The sequence below is a fragment of the Haliotis rubra genome, unplaced genomic scaffold (genome assembly GCF_003918875.1).
Source record: "Haliotis rubra isolate DU_JTF1 unplaced genomic scaffold, ASM391887v1 Scf716, whole genome shotgun sequence".
Classification (NCBI taxonomy): Eukaryota; Metazoa; Mollusca; class Gastropoda; order Lepetellida; family Haliotidae; genus Haliotis; species Haliotis rubra.
Window position 1 is genome coordinate 149578 of NW_025767431.1, and position 25988 is coordinate 175565.

General features: G+C 39.1%; 1 protein-coding gene across 4 annotated transcripts; it reads left to right on the forward strand.

Moving 5' to 3' along the window:
* Positions 1–5756: 5756 nt before the first annotated feature.
* Positions 5757–21653, forward strand: LOC124259268. 4 transcript variants are annotated; one of them, XR_006893800.1, is made up of 9 exons: positions 5757–6292; positions 8955–9239; positions 9942–12777; positions 13019–13072; positions 13620–15918; positions 17769–18013; positions 19099–20366; positions 20520–20555; positions 20788–21653. XR_006893800.1 is itself a non-coding variant. In XM_046693376.1 (4 exons), the coding sequence occupies exons 2-4, from the start codon at positions 20171–20173 to the stop codon at positions 21141–21143; spliced, it is 588 nt and encodes a 195-aa protein (XP_046549332.1). In that variant the 5' UTR covers positions 17769–18013; positions 19099–20170; the 3' UTR covers positions 21144–21653. The 4 variants fall into 4 exon arrangements, 1 of the variants encoding a protein (XP_046549332.1); XR_006893802.1 differs by having other exon boundaries at positions 19102–20366; XR_006893801.1 differs by lacking the exon at positions 20520–20555.
* The last annotated feature ends 4335 nt before the right edge of the window (positions 21654–25988 follow it).

The window sequence follows — 25988 nt, forward strand, 5'->3', positions numbered from 1 at the left end:
GGTAGGTGAGAGCTAAAGTAATAATTAATATGTTTATAATAAGGGATAAACCACCATACCCCAAAAACATGGAAAACATATATTTTGAGTAAAAGTAATTATTCTCGCCAATGGGCCAACCTATTTTTCGCCCATGGGCGAGATTTTTTAATATCGTTCTAAGTTAGTCGAATTAAGTCAATATGAGTTGAATTTTGTTTCATGGTACTTATAAACATACACTCATTCATTTACAACCTCCAAAACATGGAAAAACACATATTTTGAGTAAAAGTAAATATTCTCGCCCATGGGCCAAACTGTTTTTTCGCCCATGGGCGAGATTTTTAATATCGTTCTAAGTTAGTCGAATTAAGTCAATATGAGTTGAATTTTGTTTCATGGTACTTATAAACATACACTCATTCATTTACAACCTCCAAAACATGGAAAAACACATATTTTGAATAAAAGTCAATATTCTCGCCCATGGGCCAAAATGTTTTTCGCCCATGGGCGAGATTTTTTAATATCGCTCTAAGTTAGTCGAATTAAGTCAATATGAGTTGAATTTTGTTTCATGATACTTATAAACATACATTCATTCATTTACAACTTCCAAAACATGGAAAAACATATATTTTGAGTAAAAGTCAATATTCTCGCCCATGGGCCAAAATGTTTTTCGCCCATGGGCGAGATTTTTTAATATCGCTCTAAATTAGTCGAATTAAGTCAAAATGAGTTGAAATTTGTGTCATGATGCTTACAAACATACACTCATTCATTTACAACCTCCAAAACATGAATTCTGATCGAAATTAAACATTCTCGCCCATGGGCCACTGTTCGCCCATGGGCCTGCCCATGGGCGAGCGAGTTTAAATTTAAAGTTTTCGAAAGAATTTTTTTCATTTTTCATCCTTGGCATATATTCATAACAACTGCATGTTTAATTAGGTCAAATCCCTTGTCAGAAAGTGCCCACAGTGCGGAGAGTTTCTGGACTTTGTGAGTCCAGAATTAAATTGTGACGTGTATCACAGAGTGATACACTCGCATATGCCGATAATTTTACAAATACGGACACCGGCACTAACACATATGCACTCTCAAACCGTTTTACTATAACACTTAAGAGTCGACTAACGGGATGGGCTCGCTGACTTATATTCATATTCATCCACATATGGGCCCTGCATGGTAGAGTGGTGTGTTTATTCATATACAACCTAACGTACATACATGTACATGTATAACCACACAGTTCGGTCACGATTATCCGTCGAAACAGATTTCATTGGGTGTAAATGCAAACTTGTACACACAGGCCTGTCACTTCATGTAAATATGTAGCAATACAAGTGTATGGGCGTCATGTTTGTCGGCTCCTTGACCGGCTGCTTCCTGGACTTTATGTAAAGCAAAACTTTACAGCCTCGTGAGCCTGAACTCCACTTGACGGGAGGGTGATGCACACACCCATTCAGAATAAGTCACTAGACATGGCCTTTACTTGTTGCAGCAATGTGGCTACTTGTTGGTAGGACTGGCTTGTGTGTCTGTATGTGTGCGTGTGCGAGTGCGTGTGCGCGTTGAATTAGTCAGGGGCGTCAGTTACCTATATTGATAACCCACGGGGCACATACAGTCCTCATCAATTTTGCTTTGACGTCAAACGCTAGGAACCACAAATACACTTGATACGTTTGTTGGCGCCTGGCGCAAGGGATGTGACTCCACACAATGGCTAGCGTTGCCTTATACAACTTGCCTAACCGTGTTCAGTTAGAGTATCCGTGTTTTATACGAAAATTGAAAAGCAAATATTTTTTGTGAATCTTAATTGTTTTACGTGTGATTGATTTATAATATATATCAACAACGGCAGTTGTTTTTACATGTAGTGTCTCGTTGTATTAGTGGCGAAATCTCGTCGAACTTATAGTCAACCTTCCGAACCGTACCCTCTCTAATGTGGCTTCATGTTTTGTGATATAAAGCAAGGTTAAAATCAACATATCCGGAAGGAAGTGATGAAGCAATATGCGAGTAAATTCGGTCATCTTGTGACACACTAACACATTCACCTGACTCTGACACCGTCAACGTCATCTGACGTCACGTTCAGGATATAGTGTCAACAGGTGCAGAGACAGACATGTGATACAGGAATTCATATACTGTCATACTGGCACATGGACAAGCGGAAACAATCACGTATCTGTTCAAGAAAGGAAGTTCAGACAACCAACAGTTTGATACTTCAAACCCTACATTCTAGGCATATATATAACCTATACAACTGTAACAATAGTGCCCATCATAAAGGTTGTATCACAATAGGATAATCTAGTACAAATTTGTTATACATGCGAATTAAAACATAAGGGACAAAAATAATGAATCGCTGTCGCTGTATCGTCTTGGTTCGGTGACCATACAACACTGATCATTAAAATTTAGTTTTGTCATTGAGCTACCTTCGTCCAAGCCTTGTTCCCGTCTTCTCTTAACATTTCCATTCTTTTTGTATGCAGAATGAGTGAGTGAGTTCAGTTTTACTCCACACTCAGCAATATTCCAGCTATATCGCGCCGCCTGTAAATAATCGAGTCTGGACTAGACAACCCAGTGTTCAACAGTATAAGCATCGATCTACGCAATTGGGATACGATGACATATGTCAACCAAGTCAGAGCGCCTGGCCACCCGAGCGGGTTAATCACCTCTTACGACAAGCATGGGGTCAATTCTAACCCGGATCTTCATGGGTCGTATGCAGAATGAAGAAAAAAAAAACATCAATGTATCTGTGTTGTCTTACTAATTTCCCGAGTTGATAACAATTGTATTGTATTAGATTTATTTTGAATAACAGGGAAGTTACATTTAGCTATTGAGCACATGAGCAGAAGTACGAGTGTCCAGTAGCATAGACCAAAGCTTGTCATGTTGATATTGGCTTCTTCGGCTTGTCGGGAAGATGGTCTGTGTGTATAGTCTGTATGTATAGCACATGACCAGAGGTACGGGTGTCCACTAGCATAGACCAAAGCTTGTCATGTTGATATTGGCTTCTTCGGCTTGTCGGGAAGATGGTCTGTGTGTATAGTCTGTATGTATAGCACATGACCAGAGGTACGGGTGTCCACTAGCATAGACCAAAGCTTGTCATGTTGATATTGGCTTCTTCGGCTTGTCGGGAAGATGGTCTGTATGTATAGTCTGTAAGGCAGAAAAGCAGTTTCATGTTGTAAGATATATATTAACTGTTGTGTATTTATTATATGGAGTTTTTGACACAATACTGAGACATATGACTGAACTGTGTACATATTTTGACAAAATACACACATGCTGTTATGATTAATTATAATACTGTTATACTATACTGAGTTATTGTTGTTGATAGAACGGATAAAAAACGCCTGTGAATAATGAAACTAGTGACAAAATTGCAAAACACCTGTGATTTCATTTTGCACATGTACGTAACGTGTCGAAACTAAGAAACTGAAAAGTCACGCTGTGCAGAAGGACTTCTGTGGGAAAACCGTCCGCGAGTGCAACAAGTGTGGGGGTGGGACAATCACTGCTTGGGTGGGACGGTCGCTGCGGGGGCGGTGCACTACGTGTGCCGTGCTATATCGATGACATTGCAATATGTGCAGGTCAGGTATAATGTCTGGGATTGCTTGAGTACACATGATACGATGTGCTGTACAGGATCTTGTTTGTCGTTATCACCATGTGACAGTTTGCACTATCTACTTCCGCGGAATGTAAGATGTGACAAATCGTTGTATTGAATTAAATACTGCTTGATCTGGTAAGACATGAGAGACAATGAAACCATGGCTGTACAGAAGAAGTAACTGAGATTTATGTAACTTTTCTTTGAAAGTTGAATGTGACTAGACGCATACTTTGCATGGGATATCGGGACTATTTTACTTTAGTTAAATATTTATTGTATTTATTCAGTTTTAATGATTTCTGAACAGAACTTCGCGGTGTCATCAGTATCTGAGAAACACTATTTCGAGCTCCAAAAAGGTCCAGATTAACTCATGTTTGTTCAAGCCGACCAGTGAGTCGCAGACCAGGTTATTGCACTTTAACGTACATACATGCATATGTGTGTTTGTGTGTGCGTGCGTGCGCGGGCGTATGTGTTTGCATGCGTATATGCTTGTGTGTGTAAGTGCGTGAAGGACTTGATCTCGTCACTATCATGGCTGGAGTAATGCCGATGTGACTTCAAGCCCAACTCACATCAACTCAAGTGGGTGAAGATTTTGTGTTTTGTCAAATCAAATCAAATCAAAAAGGTTTATTGTACAGAAGGCCTCTGGCCCATATACAAGAGAGTATGTACACATTATACTGTTACACACAGGAAGTAACACGTTCTTTAAACAGTTCATTTCTTTTTAACTAGTGCATGTTTAATATATAGTGAAAGGTTTAATATCTAGAATTCGTTCTTAGTCGTTAAAATATATACGACAGCTTTCAATGGCGGCATCCCTATCAAATATTCTTAAATATATTTGTTTCGAAGCTCACTATGAAATGGACAGGCGAACACAAAGTGAATTTCATTTTCTATTTCTATATCGCATAACTGACAGATTCGTTTTGATTTTGCAATGGAATGTTTTCTTCCTTCATTTACAAAAAGATCTAACAAAATAGCCGATATCTAATAAAATGTTTTCTTAAAGTTTCCGTCGTGAGTATTGATATATAAATTTCTGGTTGAAGTAAGGTCTTGAAAGTTCTATAATAAGCATATCGTGAACTTTCTTCTAAAGTGGAATGCCATTCCTGGTAAAACATATTAACAGACCGAGTTCTAAATTCTTTAAGAAACATGCCCTCACTTCCAACAGACTGACATAACCATATAAAACCATGGGAAAATAGAAGATTCCTTATATGCGATACCCATGTAATTTTCCCCATGTTATCTAAATGTAAAAGCATGTTATAAGCTACTTTGGGAGACGTTGCTCGTGCATATGAAGAAGTTTGAACCAATATTTTAAACATCCCATTTGGGAATTAATATATAATGAGTATCTACCACATTCACCATATACCATGCAATTTGGTGTAGAGGATCCAACAAAACGAATTTTTTTACATGTTAATAAGTGGACCTTCTCCAAACAGTCATACCGTTGAAATCCCCATACTTCAGATCCATATAATAACATTGGTTGTATCTGGATATCAAAGAGCTTAAAGAATATATTAGGTGACATGGTTCCAACTTTGTGGACAATAGACATTACACTTATTAAAGCTTTCTTTGCACGCAATGGTAAATCTTTGGTACATTTTTTCAAGTTCATTGTGTGTGAAAACCATATTCCTAAAATGAATAAATATAAATATGTTTTGTCTAATTGTGCTTGTTCGGTATTGTAGTGCTCGTTAATCATGTAGTCACAAAACATAATTCAAACAAAAACAGCACCATATTTTTCCATATCTTGGTACAACGCGACCGGGCATCGAACCACGCACCTTCCTCTCCGGGCTGACACGCTATCAACAGTGTCGTCAACATCGTGTTGTATGCCAACAACCACTGACAGAGGTATGACCAGGTTGAGGTATAAATAAGTGTACATGTGAGTTGAATTGTCTTGTTAAACACCGCTACCGAACTGATGAACGTAGAAAACCCCATCATCATCATCATCATTATCCTCCTCTTCATCATCATCATCATCATCATCATCATCACTAGTTTCGGCTGTCAATATGAACACCATTTACATATATAATTTTGAAAAACCCTGTGTTGATTGTTACGACGCAGCAGTGCAAATGACTGATATCAAGTCCAAGCGAGTCCATGGGTTTTCCACAACGGGATGTGCGTCAGAGCACCGACCAATCCTTGATTTCCATATGCTCATATCTAACACAATAACAGTTCTCTAGATGACACTCGGTCTCGTCTAGTTACACAGATACATGCAACATGTAACATGCTCTATAAGTAATCCGTTTCATGCATGACGCAGAAGGGATACTCGTATCTACCTCACCCCGTCCAAGGTCAGCTATACAGTTTGGCAACAGTGAGTCTTATCGGGCTCTTCCATCAGACAGACCACTCACACGGCGACGGGCTCAGTCAGGACTTCACTTACAGCTATCAACATGGGCGAGATGGGTTGTGGACAAGATAGGTACTATGATAAACCTACGCGGAGCTGTACCCACTGCTCTATTCTATGTGACGATATGGATATTCAGGACACTCGAGACCAGTGCATCAAGTACTGCTTTGGTAAGAATACCAATGTTTGAGTACATAAAATACAATTAAGATCACAAAAATGTATACTGGAAATTCCTGAAACCTTAGCACCACGCTTCTGATTGCATCGTCTTAACATGCTATGTCGTCTCTCTTATTAAGGGCTATGTTAATACTTGGTTTATTTCGGAGTTAATGCTCGTATTAGTATAAATAGTGTAAAACAAAGGCGCATATTATTCACAGGAATGCATTACATGTTATATAATTTATATGTACGTAGGAGATCCTGTGTAATTTGAAGTGATGCGTGTATCGGAGTGGACCAGTGCTACATTTCAGTTAAATACCGATAAATTGAGCTCTTTGCCATCGATCGCCATGTTTTGGTTCCGTTAATACCATAATCTGCGTATATAATATTTCTAATTCTTAGTTCCCAACTCTTTTCCACTTTTCAAGCCAAGTTGAAATATTTCCTAACTTTATCAGCAACTTGCAATGGTTTGTTTGGCGACTAGTTGCTTGTATGAATCCGGATTGGTATTTGTGTCGGAGTCTTCGACCGGGGTGTCAGTCTGGTGTGTTTGTTTCGTCGCGTGTCGTGGTACCAAGGCGGAGCGTGGGTCGTAGAAAATAGCTTATTGTTTGGTTTGTCTGATCCAACGATTTGATGACGCTCAACAAGCAATTGATGTATTCATTCGCGGTCTAAAACGCTCTCTCTGTTGACCTGTGTTAGAGATGCCTGTCGAGCGAAATGTTTTTGTTTGAAAGCTGACGAATCACGTGACTGAGAGAAGATCGGCTGGGTGAATACTTCGTCATTGTATTTGTGCAGATCTCGCAACATTGAAAGTTATTCAAGATGAGTCATGAAACGATGACTTCGTGGGGGTACGTGCTTGACTCTGTGGTTGCTGTTTAGGGCGAAACAGAGTAGTCCAGTGGACAGCGCGTAACACGTGTAGTCTAGGTTCGAGTCCACTCGGTACTTGTTCGCGATTCTGATTCCGGTTTCGCCCCGAGTGAGGTTTTAGTTATGTCAGCACTGTACCAGTCCTCATAGGTTTTGGCTAAGTGGTTAATATCTAAGACCAACATTACTTCGGGATTCCCTCCCACATCGAACTGACATGCCGTGATGTAAATTTAATATTGTTCGAACGGCGTTAAACTCAACTCACTCACTCACCCAAGATACACCCACTCACTCACCCATCCACTCACTCACTCATTTGTGCCACCCACCCATCCGCTCACTCACTCACTCACTCACCCATCCACTCACTCACTCACTCACTTGTGCCACCCACCCATCCGCTCACTTACTGACTCACCCACCCACCCACCCACCCACCCACTCACTCACTTAAGATACACCCACTCACTCACCCAAGGTACACTCACTCACTCAGCCTATTTGTTCCTCGTCTATCTATACTATTCACGTATAGGCATACTGACAAAATGATGCTATTTCCATGTGATAAATTCAGGTTGATATTGCATAGGCTGATAGGAAACAGAGCCATTCCTTGACCTTGTATAACGAATCCTTGAATGCCATGTTAACTAATCGCTACAGCCCACGATTTCACCCAGGTTGTGCAATAGAAGTGTGAGTTACCCGTGGGCGTTAGTTGGACGGGTTAAAGTCAATAGACACAACACAAAGGCTGATCGTGACTACTCCTTGCCTCGAGTATATTTATAAACTGACACGTCAACCACAATCCCCGGTGTGAAGCGTGCCCGGTATCTGCAACTGAGGACTATATAGTTATGCGGTAGTATGCACGACCTTGTGGACACAATGTGTTTGTAACGTTCATGAAACTTCCTTGTCACGACTTCCTTTCATGCGAACGCTGATTTTTGAAACCATCAGTCTTCTTTAACTAAATAGAAATTATAAATGCCGTGCATTTTAACGAACCGATACCTTAACCCCCATCTCATACAATAATACATTTATCCGTGTATCTCTGCATGTGAGTGAGTGAGTTTAGTTTTACGCCGCACTCAGCAATATTCCAGCTATTGGGCGGCGGTCTGTAAATAATAGAGTCTGGACCAGACAATCCAGTGATTAACAGCATGAGCACCGATCTGCGCAATTGGGAACTGATGACATGTGTCAACAAAGTCAGCGAGCCTGACCTCCCGATCCCGTTAGTCGCCTCTTACGACAAGCATAGTCGCCTTTTGTGGCATGAATGGGTTGCTGAAGACCTATTCTACCCTGGATCTTCATGTATGTATGTATGTATGTATGTATGTATGTATGTATGTATGTATGTATGTATGTATGTATGTATGTATGTATGTATGTATGTATGTATGTATGTATGTATGTATGTATGTATGTATGTATGTATGTATGTATGTATGTATGTATGTATGTATGTATGTATGTATGTATGTATGTATGTATGTATGTATGTATGTGTGCGCGCGTGCGTGCGTGCGTGCGTGCGCGCGTACGCGCGTACGTGTGTGTGAATAGATGGGTGGTTGTGCGTGAGGGCGTGCGTTCGCACGTGTACGTACGTATGCGTTTTATAAGCACACTAAATATCCTTTATATAGATACTGGCACATGTTAGTGTATATAGTGTATAGTTTTATAAACAGTTCTATAAATTACTGTACTAATAGCGTCTGACCGTTTACCTTCATATTGTACCAGATTATATGCAGACTACATCAACCACGACCTCTGAGACGTCGACACATCAAGCGGTGACAGATCAAGTTCCAGTAATAGTCATATGTGCGGTGCTGTTTCTCATCACGATCCTGATCTTGGCCAGCATCATCTACTGCCACAGGAAGAAGATGGTAGACAGGTTCAAGAGACTAGACTGTTGCAGAGAGAGATCCCAGCCTCATGCGCAGGAAACCGGACGTGAGATGGATAGCTTCCGGCATGCACAGGAAACCAGACAGGACCCAGCCAAGCCGGAAGCTCACAGTACGCATGTAATCGGGTGTTTAAACTCGTATAGTCTCAGTAGAACACACACGTCACTGATGACGTCAGCTGGTCGGAATAGCGCATGGTGTGCAAGAATTGACTTTCAATGACTTTCTGAATAGCTTAAAAATCTTTCCTTGTTCATACTAGTACTTCAAATTGTTATGCAAGTTATATCAGTTCGAAATTTAAAATATAGTTCGTCCGTTTGACAGACATAAGTTAATGACCATGCCAACTCGTTTGTCCTTTCAAATCTCATAGCTTCAGAGAAGATCCGAAACACGACATCGGATGAGATTCTATTGAACATAGACTAGTTCTCGAACTGCAGGGTTGCACGGATTTAGAGTAATTAGTCTAACCGTTGCTGAGTCAGGTGTCAGTTCTTCGTTCATAATTTATTCAGCTCAATTTGATCTTTTACGCCCAATGAAACAAGTTTTGTCGGATAATGGAGACTGATTATTCTCTGTGGTTGCTATGCCATTCATCGACTTAAGCTTGTAGGGTTTTTCTATTTTCATCAATGTTCCATGAGGAGTAGGAGAAGCCATGACAACAACAAATTTCGTCTTACAAAGCTTTGTACACACGTACAATTTCCAGCCGATTTCTGGCGTCCCCGCCGTGATGTTGCTGGAATGCTGCTAAAAGCGGTAAAACTAAATTTACTGAGTGTGTAATTTCCATTTGTAGGCCTGCTTCCTAGCGGACATGATGCTTTTCCCGAGATGCCACAGCCGAGGTGAGGTCGAACTCCCTGCAGTGCGGCCCGAATAACGAAAATGGTTCTACTCTCTGCCCAGACTACATTGAAACCCTTGCTCAACAACGACGGATACGTGGTATTCCCAGCGAACACCTCATGACGGCAAACCATTGCCACGACAGTACTGCAGGCATGCTGCAACTGGTTCCCATACACTGGGTCACCTTCTATGAAGGTAACGTGTATTGTACAACGTGATTGTGAGCCACATGAACACAGTTGCTGTTTGTGATATTCCGTATACCATCACACTAAGGCGTGATGGACCAGGATGAAGAAGCAGCGTCTTAGCCTAACATAGGTTGGATGTTTATAAGGGTTGTTACCCATTGAGTTGGTGCGGGACACCGACTTCAGCGTGAGGGACTTTCCCAGGAGTGATGTCTCCGTGTGATGCTGGTCCGTTACATGGTGTATGTTATAAATATAATCATGCTTTTATTGTTTCATATAGCTGTCCAAATATGGCACAGCAAACGAGGACATTTTTTATTTCGTGTTTTGGAAAGACTTTTTGCTCTGAAATCTAGTTGTTAATCTATGCCAATATGTTTGTATTTCAATGATTTTGTGTTAAGAACCCAAACTATGCTATTTGTCATGTAGATTGTTTACCAGTACTTGCTGAAGATGATGAGTGAGTGAGTATGGTTTAACGCCGCCTTTAGCAATATTCCAGCAACATCGCGGAGGGGGACACCAGAAATGGCTTTCCCACATTGTAAACATGTAGGGAATCGAACCCTGGTGTTCGGCGTGACGAGCGCAAGCCCTAACCACTACGCTACCCCACGGCCCCTGCTACTGATGAGAAGGATGGGCCATAAGTGTTTCTCCATTACCATGGCGGAAGCAGTTTTAAACTTGAGAGTTGGACGGACGAACATTAACATACCTGATGTTTTCTAAAGTATCTTTCATAGCCATGGATCCGGGTTGGAATATTGATCTTCAGTAACCCATGCTTGTCGTAAGAGGATCGGGTGGTCAGACTCACTGACTTGGTTGACACATGTCATTCCCAATTGCGTAGATCGATGCTCATGCTGTTGATCACTGGATTGTCTGGTCCAGACTCGATTATTTACAGACCGCCGCCATAGAGCTGGAATATTGGCGTAAAACTAAACTCACTCACTCACTCACTCACTCTAGCCAGATTGTTTCAACCCTGTCGCTACTCCGGGTTCACGACGACCTTCTCCTGTTTCCCCCCTTACAGTTTACAGGACACAGTATAATTCTTACAAGTTTCGTCCAATGCCAAACGTAGTTCTTTAAAATGTTATTTCTTATACATTGTATTACTGTATTATTGTATTGCATTTTGGTATGTTTGAATGTCATTTTGTACATGTTTCATGGTCATTTTGAGTGCCCAAAGACATCTATTGCCAATATTTATCATTTGAATATTTTTGTATTGATATCCCGATGACACACCAAATAAAACTACTGAAGAATCCTGCATCTTCATGTTGTTTATCTGAACCAAGACGCACACCTGTGTGCATTTCAGCATAATTTACGACCCGGCAGATAGATGCCAGTTGGTATGTCAAGCATGTCGTGACATAGTCTGTCTCACAGTCCATGAACTGCATTATTTCCCCTACTGCCTAGCCCTCCCTGCAATGCTAAAACCCTAAATGAAGCAAATCTATATTTCCCTAGGTTCAGGCTGAATCGCTGGTCTCCTTGGGGTTCCTTTTCACTTTAGATGGGTTTATTTATGACAATCAAAATTCTATGCATTCAGAGACTAAGTCTAGTCGTCATAGTATCGGATCACAATAGGTTAACATCCAACAGTGTATAGCTTTCTAATTCTGTCTGATTGCGGTCATTCCGCTTCATTTTTGCTCATGCTATTGATCTCTATTTTTCTGTACCAGCCAAGTATTTACCGACCTTTGTGACCTCGTCAAACACGGTAGTATGTTTTACGTGCAGTACGTACACTGGGGCAAACATCCAGGAAGTTTGTCGGCGTAAACAACATGCACACCAATGATATATGATCCCTGTATTGCGTCAGTGCTAACTTCCCCTTTATATAATACATGTCTCCGTTGATAACTATATACGCAAATGTTACTGTTATCTAATTCTTGAATTGTATTGCCATACATGGCGGCAGCGAATTTAACATTGTACACAACTAAACAATGTGTGTTCCCCTCTCAAGCATGACTCACTCGTTGACCTACATGTGCAAGGTATAGAAATCCCCGAACCCCCCGTAGTGTTCCTGGAGAGAAATCACTAGGCTGTCGGTACGGTATATATTCTATGACAAAGTGGATTCTGTTTTCAAAACAGGGAATGAAATCCTTAAGTTCAACAGCAATACCTCCACCCTTAAGCTACCATGTGCTTTGATCTTCGACTCTCAGATATAAATAAACAGCTTGGGGATTTCCCGTTTGACGTAGGGGGCGAGTGGGTGAAAAATGAACCCCACATGTTGCATTAGGGAGTGGTCCGGTATGTAGCCTGCGTTGTAGACTTCATTCCAACATAACTGTTTTCGAAGCGGATCCTTGTACACGTTGGGGAAAACCAAGATGTTCGGATTTACCCAGTTTCTGGTTGTGTTTTCATTAATATCCGTGGTGACCCCTGGGACATTGGACCGGCCCGTGAAATGTGACCCTGGCATGTACTATGACACTGCTATTGGACGATGTGACGTCTGTGATGTCATATGTGACTATGCCGAGATTCAAGGAACTGTCCAAGAGTGTAGTGATAAGTGTCCTGGTGAGTACCGTTACTCTACACGTCATCAACATCATCAACATTAACAACCACAATGAAACGTATTGAATAGAAGACCACGAAGCCACGTGTCTATAACATGGATACATTTTCTAAATACACGATATTACAATCGATCTACTCTATTTTCAATAGTTTCTACTACCAATATTTAAATACAATTTTCCAGAAAGAACTGTTCACTACAAATGTCTTTATAAATTTTGTTTTGTCATTTTTTCAGGGTATAAAACTACAACCGATAGCAAGTCATTAATATCAACGACTTCCCTACCAGGTAAGTTAAATGTAGTCCTTTATATTGAGAAGTAATGATACTGTACATTGTCCTTGATTTCATCCAATCAACCAACACAAGATCTGACCAATCAGCGCCACAGATACTGACCAGTGTCTATTCTTATTTCGAACTACAGGGCCTCAGCAACAAGATGTCGCGATAACTTAGTGTTTGCATCAATCATAATATCAATCACATTTTTTCTGATCCAGTCACTCAGTATTTACATACCTCTGTCAATTAGCTTAGATTTTGGTTTCGGTGATCAGGTACACGCAACTATGGGTGACATTAGACAGAAGTATTTTATTCAAGAATATACGATATCCAGCACCAGTAAAATACCCTACCTTACTGGCTATTACTCTCATAAATGCTACAAAGGGTTTCAGTGGGTGATCTGGGAGTGCCCATGACAATTTCTCCGCAACGCCTACTCATAATAAATTGCTCTCGGACTTCAAGTTTCTCAACGTTGTAGGCTTGTAGGTTAGTGAAAGTAATTAGTCACGCTCTGTTTAATTTCACATTATTCCATTCTCAGGGTCGCCATCGGTGGACATGAACGGCGTCATGACGTCCACATCATCAACTACGTCATCTTTGGGGGAGACGTCTGTCCAGTCTAGATTGATTATTTTCCTTGTGATAGCCTTATGCGTTGTGACAATCCTGATGTCCACAGCGATAATTCTGCTGGTTGTATGGAAGCTCAGAGGGGACACATCACATCAGAAGACTATCCACAAGCGCATAAACAGGACACCATCTCCTATATATATGAATGGACAAAAGAAAAGGATAGACGGAGATTATGTTTTAAATGGACTGTTGACACGGGACTTTGCAGATGTGTGAATCATTTGGGTGAATGTGACATCGTTTCGGCAAACTGCAGAGACTGGGTCGTGATCACCCGTTGTTGGCTATAACATAGGGCATCTTATATACGTTGTGTTTCCTGTACAGCGCTGCTTGTATATACATTTATTTTTGTAATATTGAACTGTGTCGATGCTCTGATTTTGGGACTTGTTGAATGATTGTTGCCATGTTCAAATATGTTTATTATTGAACGTTCTACACAATAAATATTGACAAAATGATGAATGCTTGACTTTGTGTATGCGAGATGCAAGCGGTGACATCATTCAAACACCAGATCTCAAGATGTCTTACATATATTCCCATATCTGTCATAAACGATTTGAAATAAATTAATAAATGAAATTAAGTTCATACCATTCTTTAAATTCAGAAATTAACTTAAATTAACAGAAATTAAATTATCAGAATATAATTTAAGACCAATTTCATTTTTTCCAACACAAACCTTAAAAAGGGAACGGGTTATATAAAAGTGACAAACAATTTTTTTTGTCACAGAAATCTTGTTAATTTATCAATTGTACGATTCCAGCTATATCATAAACATGTAAAACGAACCCCCATCAAACAGTGATGACACAACATATTTGCGGAAAGGTGAGTGTATCTTGACACCGTTGGCACCATCACAAACACATGCAACGGCAAATCAAGTGTTCACCAGAGTAAACATAGGTATGAAGGGTCCAATTGCATAATTTATGTCACTGATGCGCGAAATGTGGAAATATCAATGAGCTTTCCTGAGACCTTGACTGTTGAAATCGTGATCAAAATATTTGTTTCCGTATCAGTGGTCCGATGGTTAAGAGTGTCCGATTGTCCCTCTCAAGGTGTGACACATACCGATTACACTATATATCTCAGCTTTTATGCATATCGTGCGTATGACGATTTTGAGATTAAAATTACATTATCACATTTTAGCTTCTGTATGTACGTACAAGAACCATTATGAAAATTATTTTTGAGAAGATTCCTAAAGTACCCTTCAATGAAACATTATCCCGATTACAACACGCTATTTTGGGAGAAAAAACGTTAAAAACGTTCAATCAATCAATCTGTTATTCGGTAGAAAGGCCTTCGGCCCACGAACAATGTTAACATATGAAATACATTTATGTGTTGCTGTCAAACAAATGAATTACGCAAAATTAAGGCCTCTTAGCATAATTTGAGAAGGACAGTAAATGAGTTGGATTATCATGTTGAAGATCATAGACCATGACATCTTCATTGATGTACATAGGTATATTTTCAAAGTATTTAACACGTAATTCGTTATATGTTGGACATTTATAAAGAAAATGAAATTCATCCTCTAAATAATTCAATTTACATATCAATTGCAATAGCGATATTGACGTGGAATTCCATCTCGCCTACCAATATTTGTATAAATGGGAAGCTCACCAATTCTTAGTAACGTTATCCCAGGTCTTGCTTCTTTTGATTTTACATATGCGAGATAATCTTCTAAACAGTAAACAGTTTTAATTTTAGAATAAATGTAATGTTGAATATTCATTAATATTAGCCATTATTGATTGAACGTGGCAATTCATTTTCTTTGTTTCAAATTGAATAAAAATACCTCCTTGAATCCAACGTTTAATACAAGTAAAGTTCAAGATTCCCAAAAGGACATGTTTACGTGTGACCTGTTTACGTGTTTCTAAATTTGGCGGGTGATACCGACTTGCGAAGATATTTACAGCCAATCCCATATTGTACAACACAATAGTACGCGCGGTATATATTTTACAGGTCAGCATTATCGTTGTTGATGATAGTCCTCCTATATTCTGTTCACTGAGAAGATCACAAGAACATGGACTGCGACAAGGGCATGTACTACGACCACGGCAGTGACAGCTGCGGGTACTGCTCTCAACTCTGCCACTACGTTGATATCCAGGGCACAAGAGCCGAATGTGAGAAAAACTGTCCAGGTACGTTGTACACTACTTTGCTTGAGCCATGCTGAAAATCCGGTGCTAGATACATAAACATTGTTGATTTCACGTGTATTGACCTTGATCAACGTCAGTTAAAAAAAATCTAACGTGACTTATGTAATCTTAACTTAATCCGCAAACATCTTCTGTCATCACTGTTTGATAGGGATTCGAAAACACATGTTTATGATATAGCTGGATTCGTACAATTGGTATATTAACACAGATTTCTGTGATAATAGAAATAGTTTGTCAGTTTCATATATATCGTCCCCTTGTTAAGGTTTGCCTTAGAAAATATGGGACTGGTCTTACGATTTCTCCGCATCTTACTTAAGTTAATTTCTGAATTTAAAGAATAGTATGAACTGAATTTCATTTTTTAATGTATTTCACATCGTCCTGATTCTGGTTCAGAATTCACCTGACTCAAATACTGCATACACACGAATCACCAAAGTTATAAATTAAATGTACAATAATGTGGTAACATACTCAGATTGCCCCTATTACATATTAGTTCATGTTTATTTGTAAGGAATAACAAGATTGTTCAAGCATTGTGTTACCGGTACCGTGTTACTCAACTTATAATACAGTCATTTCATTAGACTAAGGCTTAGTCTCTGAATATATATAATTTTGATAGTAACAAACAAGCCCATATATATTGAAAAGGAGCCCTAGGGAGACCAGAGATTCAGAACCTGAACCTGAGGAAATCTAGACTTGCTTTATTTAGGGCTTTAGCACTGCAGAGAGGGAAATTAATGTGGTTCAATTTATGTGGCAGTAGGGAAATTAATGTGGTTCAGGGACTGTGAGACAGACTATCATTTCATATTCGTGTCGACATAATCACATAGTGCGGTATCGTGCATCGGTCTGTGGTTAACAATGTGGGAGTGCCCTAGAGAAAAGGCAACTGCTAGAGTACACGTGTTTGTGTTTTAGGGTTCAGTGAGCAGTACGATATCATGATGCGGTCTGTGCTTATACAATGTGGGAGTGTCGCAAGGAACAGACAAAGCAACTGCTGAGTAACAGTGAACTGTTTGTGTTGTGGGATCTGTGCACGGTACAGGATGAAGGGCGTATTCACGTTAAGGTTAATAAAGCTGAAGGTAACTTGCTGACATTACACAAAGATGTAGGATGGTATCACACGGACTAAGACACTATGACTTGACGCCCGCTGAACAGTACTCCAGGTGTATCACGGCGTGTCAGTTTCCGGAGGAAACCCGAAGTGATGTCCGTGTTAGACCTTCAACACTTCGGTTAAAACTCGAGCATGGGTTTGGTGCTGACACATCTAAGAAAATACTCAACACAAGACGATGGAAAATGTTTACTTTCATTGCACATGGTCAAAATGTGTTCTGTGTGTACACTGCTATTTGAACAATTGTTTAAAGTAGACCAAAATACAAATTGCATTTAATCAGTTCAGACTGACAACAAATAAGTGAGGCTCTTGCCTGAACCTTTTTGCTCGTTTGCAATATATTGTAGCACTCAGCAGTAGGTTTATAGCATCGGTCTATTACTAATCGATTCTGGACAAGATAATCCAGTAGTTACCATCATGCCCATCCGATTGCAATTGGGATATGATGACATGGACCGGATGGACCAAATTACCAAGCTGGAACAACCGATCTTGTTAGTCGTCTCTTACTATTAGCATTGGTTGCTGAAGACAAATACGTCGGAAATATGACTGTACAGAATGAATATCTTGTAACATGCCATATTCCTTGTCATTGGAAGACGAGTGGAACATAATATAAGTATCAAGGCAATAGTCACAATGTCACCAAGAATTATCTGATATTTCACAGGTTACCTCCAATCTACTACGGAGTCAGTTGTCACGACGTCAGTCCTAGAAGACAATCCATGGTATACTGTAGCTATTGTCGTCTCGTGTCTCGTGGTCCTCGTCGCTCTGGCTGCCCTCGTGTATAGAGTCATCATACCAGCTGTAGTCAGGAGGCTGAAGAAACCGGACTGCTGTGGGGATGGGACGCCAAGGCAACCCCATACTCAGGAGACAGGACCCCGGGGGTCCAGACAGAAGGGACAGGTACGGCTTCATTTGCACCACCACAGACTGACAGTGTTACACCCGTAGTAATTGGATAAATATTACCTATAATGATTCCAATGAAAATATTAAAGTGAAAATAATAAACACAACTGAGCACTACATTCTACATTAAGAATAGGCGGTAGCTATGAATGCAGCTTCGAATGTTAAGATGCAAAGTGCACCCGTGCATTAATTAAGCACCACCCTATTTTGAAAATAAGATGTGATGCTACAGAAACGTTCGGGTATAGAAGCTTTACCTACTGACAGTTGTACAAACACCATAACCTTTTCTATTCTTTATGAAAGAATATGTTGATGAAAATGTGATGGGACTGATTTTTTACCCAAAATAAGTATTCCTCTCCTGCTCAAACTACACAATTAAATTAAGTTTTGACTAAAAATAACAATTCTGTTATATACCAAGATGACATTTACACATCATATAAGCTTTAATTATGCATAATCAGGAAGAGCCCGAATGTCAAAGATTCAGACCTTTTCCAGCAATTCAGATTGCTAATTGACAAAAACTGAAAAAGGCCACATAAATAAGATTTTGGATTAATTGTTTTATGATTTTGAGTTTATTGTAATGAAGAAACACTGCTCCTTGCCGGATACTGATAATTACAGATAAAATCTGTTTGTTTTGTTTGTAAAGCAACTTTTACTGCATATTTAAAGATTTTCCTTATTTTTTAGTTTGACTGTAACTTTTCCTAAATCTTAGTTTACAAACGAATATATAGGCCACACAACGACCAATTATTACTTTCACTTTTCAAAATAAGGTAACTTGTTTTAGGACAGAAAAACACCTGTTCTAAATAGAGGCAATTATCCTAATTAAAATACATGGTAATTTTTTTATGTTTTCGTTTTTGAAATGTTAAATGCTTGCTCTATCAAATTATGAAGGTTATTTTTTTAAAAGAGTTTAGAGTTTCATTTCATACAAAATTAATTGGTAAAAATACAGGGTGGTGCTTATTTTATGCACAGATGTATATATGTTTCTAATAATGGCATCATGGATTAATATTGAGGTTTACGTGTCTATTTATTGTTGTCAGCAGTAGGTTTACTGGACCGTAGCAACGGACATCAGCGATGACAACATCTTCACCGCCATCAACATCGTCTCAAGGCTAAAAAAGACCACGCATCTGTGGCAGACTTCTTGAATTTTTACACTATTTCAAGTCTCAGTCAGATCATCTCTTCATTACCATGATCCTTATCATTAATGCTTAACCATACCACGTGGTATGCTATCTTGCTTCATGTACATAAGCCAATGGCTCTCTGTCGAGAAGACAATGATCCTACTGCCAAGACACATCTCGAAGACGTGTTCAGTACCAACCAACTTGGCTTTATACCAAGACAGATCTAAACCAAGTCAGCCTGTGATATATGTTACCCCCAAGAGCCTCTTAGTGGCAACATATTTTGTTCAGGGCATTATTTAATAAATATTTTTTAATAGTTATATTTTGTCTCATTTCCAACTTTTGAAACAGGAAGTGTCGTTTGTATGATTCTTTACCGGTAACATTCAGGGTGTGAGATGGGTGTAAAAGGAAGTTAAAAGTGACGTTCAGTGAACAGTTAACCTGCCTTGGCATGTGATTTCTTATGATAGGACAGGACAGGACAGGACAGGACAGGACAGGACAGGATAGGATTAGGATTTGGATTATGAGTATGATTATGACTATTTTTATTGCTTTTGTTTGTTCTAATAAGAGTGTCCTGAAAAGGAGTATGTCATCGACAGTTGTAGCACATATCAAAAAGAATATATTCAACATGAACCTGCCTATGACACAACTTCTAAATATACCGCTGGTGATGACTAGTCGCAACGTGTTCAAAGGTACGGACTTGAAAACGATAACCTGACATTGCGTAATGGTCAATGATGCAATGAAGAACAATGCATGTACACACACTAACTACATTTTGTGTTCGTGACGACCATGAAACCCAATATAACCAGATCGTTCTACCAATCTTTCTATTACGCAATGGTTTTGTGTGGATTCCCCACTGAGCTATTTTTAGACTACAGTCACGTTGATAGGGAAATACGTTAGACAACGACGTCAAATATACCAAATCCTTGCTGTTGGCAGTACTGAAATGGCGACGAGTCTTAAGTTAATAGTCCTAGTCATTTGGAGTTCCACCCCGGGAACATCCTTGATGAAGACATCAGTGACATGTGACCCCGGAATGTACTATGACTTTGCGATCGGGAGATGTGATCTCTGTGACTCTATATGTGACTACGCAGAGATTCAAGGAACTGTACTTGAATGTGCCACGAAGTGTCCAGGTAAGTCAGCATGTCCAGTATATTATTGCCAGATTCTAAGGCTATTTTAAAGTGTTTCACAAACACGTGCTCGTAAGTACAATCGAATCTGCTTTAAACATATACTTCCCAGGACTGTGAAGTAGTTTTGTGAAATAGTTTTCCAAATTTCAGATTTCACATCAGGTTACAAAAAAGCCAAATCAGCGGGTATGTATATTAAAACTTTAAATCAGGAACATCATTATGTACATATGTGTAAACTGTTAAAGCTTTCTTCAAAACAACATTCATATTGGATTTCAAAATAACGATGATTTTATTTGTATTTTAATACATTCTACATTTGTTCATAACAGAATGTTTTTTCATTCAAGGAATTATTTTTAAACGTGAAACACATTCGTCATCATTTAGCACAATATTTACATTGCTGTTACAGATACCTTGTCCAAACAACAAACTGTGAAGGGATTGACAACGACATCAACAACAGCTTCAGGATCGTGTGGGGAGGAGAGAAGGACTATCACGATGTTGTTAATAGCTTTGTGTGGTGTGTCGTTGCTGTTGATATTGATGATGGTTGTCATTATTGTTCTGACGTTCAGACGAGCACGGCAACACCAGACTGGTTACAGTGTTACCAGAACAACAGAACCATTGATACGTAGAGATGGACATGCGCAGTGCACAACCTCAAATGGGCAGACACTGAAACAACCAGGAACTTCAGAATCGAAATCGGTTGCCTCAGAACGACTACCAGTTGCACAATTCCCCATGTCTTCGATATGAAGACGAAGAGTCGTAACTTGTTTTTTTTGTCTTTTGACTGGAGATCGTCATAGCAGAGAGCTTGACTGAAAGCACATGTCTGTCACGGAAGATATGTCATGGGTGACAAAGTCAATCTGCAGGAACGCTTGTACTGACAAGAAATTTTCAGTCCAAAAATAATACGTGACTCGCAATCACTTTTGAGACACTCAAGACCTTTCACGTATCACGTGACTGATAGGATCTGAAAAAGATTTCACTATTGTTTTTAGCACGCTGTATAAAACAGACCAGAGTATGTCGCCATTGTGCATTTACAATGTGAATGTCTGTATGTTTCATGTAGTGTACATAATCGATGTATTTATATCTGAATACAGCAACGATGACACTGACTCAGATACAATTTTATATCATTATGTATACCACTGTCTGAATTGTTTGAAAGACGGATAACAATTATAGTTATGTGTGTTTGATAATCAATGTTGGGCAATCATAATTTTGGAATAAACACATTTTCGCGAACACCTGGTATCATCACTATTTCATAGTGATTCATAATGCTCTGTCCTCGTATCGCATGGTGACACTCACTGGATTGTCTGGTCCAGACTAGATTTGTTTACAAAGAACACTGTAGAGCTATAATACTGCTGAAACAAATATATTACTCATGATATAGTCACAACTGTACAACCAACCAATTTAGTTCTGATGAATGTAGAAAGGGTCAGGGAAGTAACAAGGAATTTGCTCTACACGAGACACACAAATCATATCCACGTCACACCCCTTTATCACAAACATTTTGTGTGTGTGTGTGTGTGTGTGTGTGTGTGTGTGTGTGTGTGTGTGTGTGTGTGTGTGTGTGTGTGTGGACATGAGCAAGTTAAATCTGCACAATGGGTGAGTTCACCGTAGCGTGTGTGAATGAATGGTGTTGAAGTTGACTGGCTTGTTGAATGAATTGATTTGAGTGTTTCTATTTCTGTTGCGAGTATGAATCGATACTTGTGAATGAAGTGGAATTATATTTAATGTGTAGGACTTATATTATAACTTGTCAAGTGGATTGTGGTATGTGTTTGAGTTCACCGTTGCAAGTATGAAGGGATTATTCTGTGAATGAAATGGATTTTAATGAGCGTTGACTATAATGTGTATAAATGAATTAGAATGTGTTGGCATTTACCGTTGTGTGTATGTGAACGGATTGTGATGTGTGTGCCTTGCTTGTAGCGAGTATGGATGGATCGTTATGTGTGTCAAATGGATTGGTGTTATTAAATGAAATGTGTGTGAACGGATTGTGGTGTGTGTGTTTTCTTGATTGTAACGAGTATGGATGGATCGTTATGTGTGTCAAATGGATTGGTGTTATTAAATGAAAAGTGTGTGAAAGGATTATGATGTGTGTGTCTTGTTTGTATAGAGTACGGATGGATCGTTATGTGTGTGTCAAATGGATTGGTATTATTAAATGAAATGTGTGTGAACGGATTGTGGTGTGTGTGTTTTCTTGATTGTAACGAGTATGGATGGATTGTTATGTGTGTGTCAAATGGATTGATATTATTAGAATTGAAAGAAATGTGTGTGAACGGATTGTGATTTGTGTGCCTTGCTTGTAGCAAGTATGGGTGGATCGTTATGTGTGTGTCAAATGGATTGATATCATTAAATGAAATGTGTGTGAACGGATTGTGATGTGAGTGTTTTCTTGACTGGAGCGAGTATGGATGGATTGTTATGAGTCTGTCACATGGGTTATTTGGAATTATTAGACGTAATGTGATGTGTGGGTGCTGGCTGTTGCATATGGATGGACGATGAAATGAGAACTGACTACCGTCTGTATAAATGAGTTGTAATGTGTGGGAGTTGATACTTATGCATGGGAGCTGCTCTGCGTTGGAATGGGTTTTGTTGAATGTGAGCTGACTGTAGCGTACGTGAATGGATTGTGACCACCGAAAGTTGATATGGGGATTGGAATGTGTGATATGTGAGAGATGGCCAGTGCCTTTTTGAATGAATTGTGATTGATGGGAATTAACTGTAGTGAGTAAGTGCGGTTTTACGCCGCTTTACGAATATGTGAATAATATGGATAACATGCAATATGTTGGAGTTGTCTATCTTGTGTGTGAATGTATTATGATGCGTGTGCCTCGTTTGTATATTTACGGATGGATCGTTATGTGTGTGTCAAATGGATTGGTATTATTTAATGAAATGTGTGTGAACGGATTGTGGTGTGTGTGTTTTCTCTTGATTGTAACAGTATGGATGGATTGTTAAGTGTGTGTCAAATGGATTGATATTATTAGAATTGAAAGAAATGTGTGTGAGGATTGTGATTTGTGTGTCTTGCTTGTATGCAACGAGTATGGGTGGATCGTTATGTGTGTGTCAAATGGATTGGTATTATTAAATGAAATGTGTGTGAACGGATTGTGGTGTGTGTGTTTTCTTGATTGTAACGAGTATGGATGGATTGTTAAGTGTGTGTCAAGTGGATTGATATTATTAGAATTGAAAGAAATGTGTGTGAACGGATTGTGATTTGTGTGCCTTGCTTGTAGCAAGTATGGGTGGATCGTTATGTGTGTGTCAAATGGATTGATATCATTAAATGAAATGTGTGTTAACGGATTGTGATGTGAGTGTTTTCTTGACTGGAGCGAGTATGGATGGATTGTTATGAGTCTGTCACATGGGTTATTTGGAATTATTAGACGTAATGTGATGTGTGGGTGCTGGCTGTTGCATATGGATGGACGATGAATGAGAACTGACTACCGTCTGTATAAATGAGTTGTAATGTTTGGGAGTTGATACTTATGCATGGGAGTTGCTCTGCGTTTGAATGGGTTTTGTTGAATGTGAGCTGACTGTTGCGTACGTGAAAGGAAAGTTGATATGGGGATTGGCATGTGTGATATGTGAGAGATGGCCAGTGCCTTTTTGAATGAATTGTGATTGATCGGAATTAACTGTAGTGAGTAAGTGAGGTTTTACGCCGCTTTAAGAATATGTGAATAATATGGATAACATGTAATATGTTGGAGTTGTCTATCTTGTGTGCGAATGTATTATGATGCGTGTTAGTTGACATCTAGTGAATGTGCATGTATTATGATGTTGACTGAAATGAATGTGCTTGTATTATGATGTATGTTAGCTGACTGTAGTGAATGTGCTTGTATTAGGATGTATGTTAGTTGACTGTAGTGGTCGTGAATATATTATGATGTATGTTAGGTGACTGTAGTGAAAGTGAATGTATTATGATGTATGTTAGGTGACTGTAGTGAAAGTGAATGTATTATGATGTATGTACGGTAACTGTAGTGGTTGTGCTTGTATTAGGATGTATGTTAGTTGACTGTAGTGAAAGTGAATGTATTATGATGTATGTTAGGTGACTGTAGTGAAAGTGAATGTATTATGATGTATGTTAGTCGACTGTAGTGAAAGTGAATGTATCATGATGTATGTTAGGTGACTGTAGTCAATGTGCTTGTATTATGATGTATGTACGGTAACTGTAGTGGTTGTGCTTGTATTAGGATGTATGTTGGTGACTGTAGTGAAAGTGAATGTATTATGATGTATGTTAGTCGACTGTAGTGGTTGTGCTTATGTATTATGATGTATGTTAAGGTGATTGTAGTGGTTGTGCTTGTATTAGGATGTATGTTGGTGACTGTAGTGAAAGTGAATGTATTATGATGTATGTTAGTCGACTGTAGTGAAAGTGAATGTATTATGATGTATGTTAGGTGACTGTAGTGAATGTGTTTGTATTAGGATGTATGTTAGGTGACTGTAGTGGTTGTGCTTGTATTAGGATGTATGTTAGGTGACTGTAGTGAATGTGCTTGTATTATGATGTATGTTAGGTGACTGTAGTGACAGTGAATGTATTATGATGTATGTTAGGTGACTGTAGTGAAAGTGAATGTATTATGATGTATGTTAGGTGACTGTAGTGAAATTGAATGTATTATGATGTATGTTAGGTGACTGTAGTGAAAGTGTATGCATTCTGATGTATGTTAGGTGACTGTAGTGGTTGTGCTTGTATTAGGATGTATGTTAGGTGACTGTAGTGAATGTGCTTGTATTAGGATGTATGTTAGGTGACTGTAGTGGTTGTGCTTGTATTAGGATGTATGTTAGGTGACTGTAGTGAATGTGCTTGTATTAGGATGTATGTTAGGTGACTGTAGTGAATGTGCTTGTATTATGATGTATGTTAGGTGACTGTAGTGAATGTGCTTGTATTATGATGTATGTTAGGTGACTGTAGTGGTTGTGCTTGTATTAGGATGTATGTTAGGTGACTGTAGTGAATGTGCTTGTATTAGGATGTATGTTAGGTGACTGTAGTGACAGTGAATGTATTATGATGTATGTTAGGTGACTGTAGTGAAAGTGAATGTATTATGATGTATGTTAGGTGACTGTAGTGAAAGTGAATGTATTATGATGTATGTTAGGTGACTGTAGTGAAAGTGAATGTATTATGATGTATGTTAGGTGACTGTAGTGAAAGTGAATGCATTCTGATGTATGTTAGGTGACTGTAGTGGTTGTGCTTGTATTAGGATGTATGTTAGGTGACTGTAGTGAATGTGCTTGTATTAGGATGTATGTTAGGTGACTGTAGTGGTTGTGCTTGTATTAGGATGTATGTTAGGTGACTGTAGTGAATGTGCTTGTATTAGGATGTATGTTAGGTGACTGTAGTGAAAGTGAATGTATTATGATGTATGTTAGGTGACTGTAGTGAAATGTGCTTGTATTAGGATGTATGTACGGTAACTGTAGTGGTTGTGCTTGTATTAGGATGTA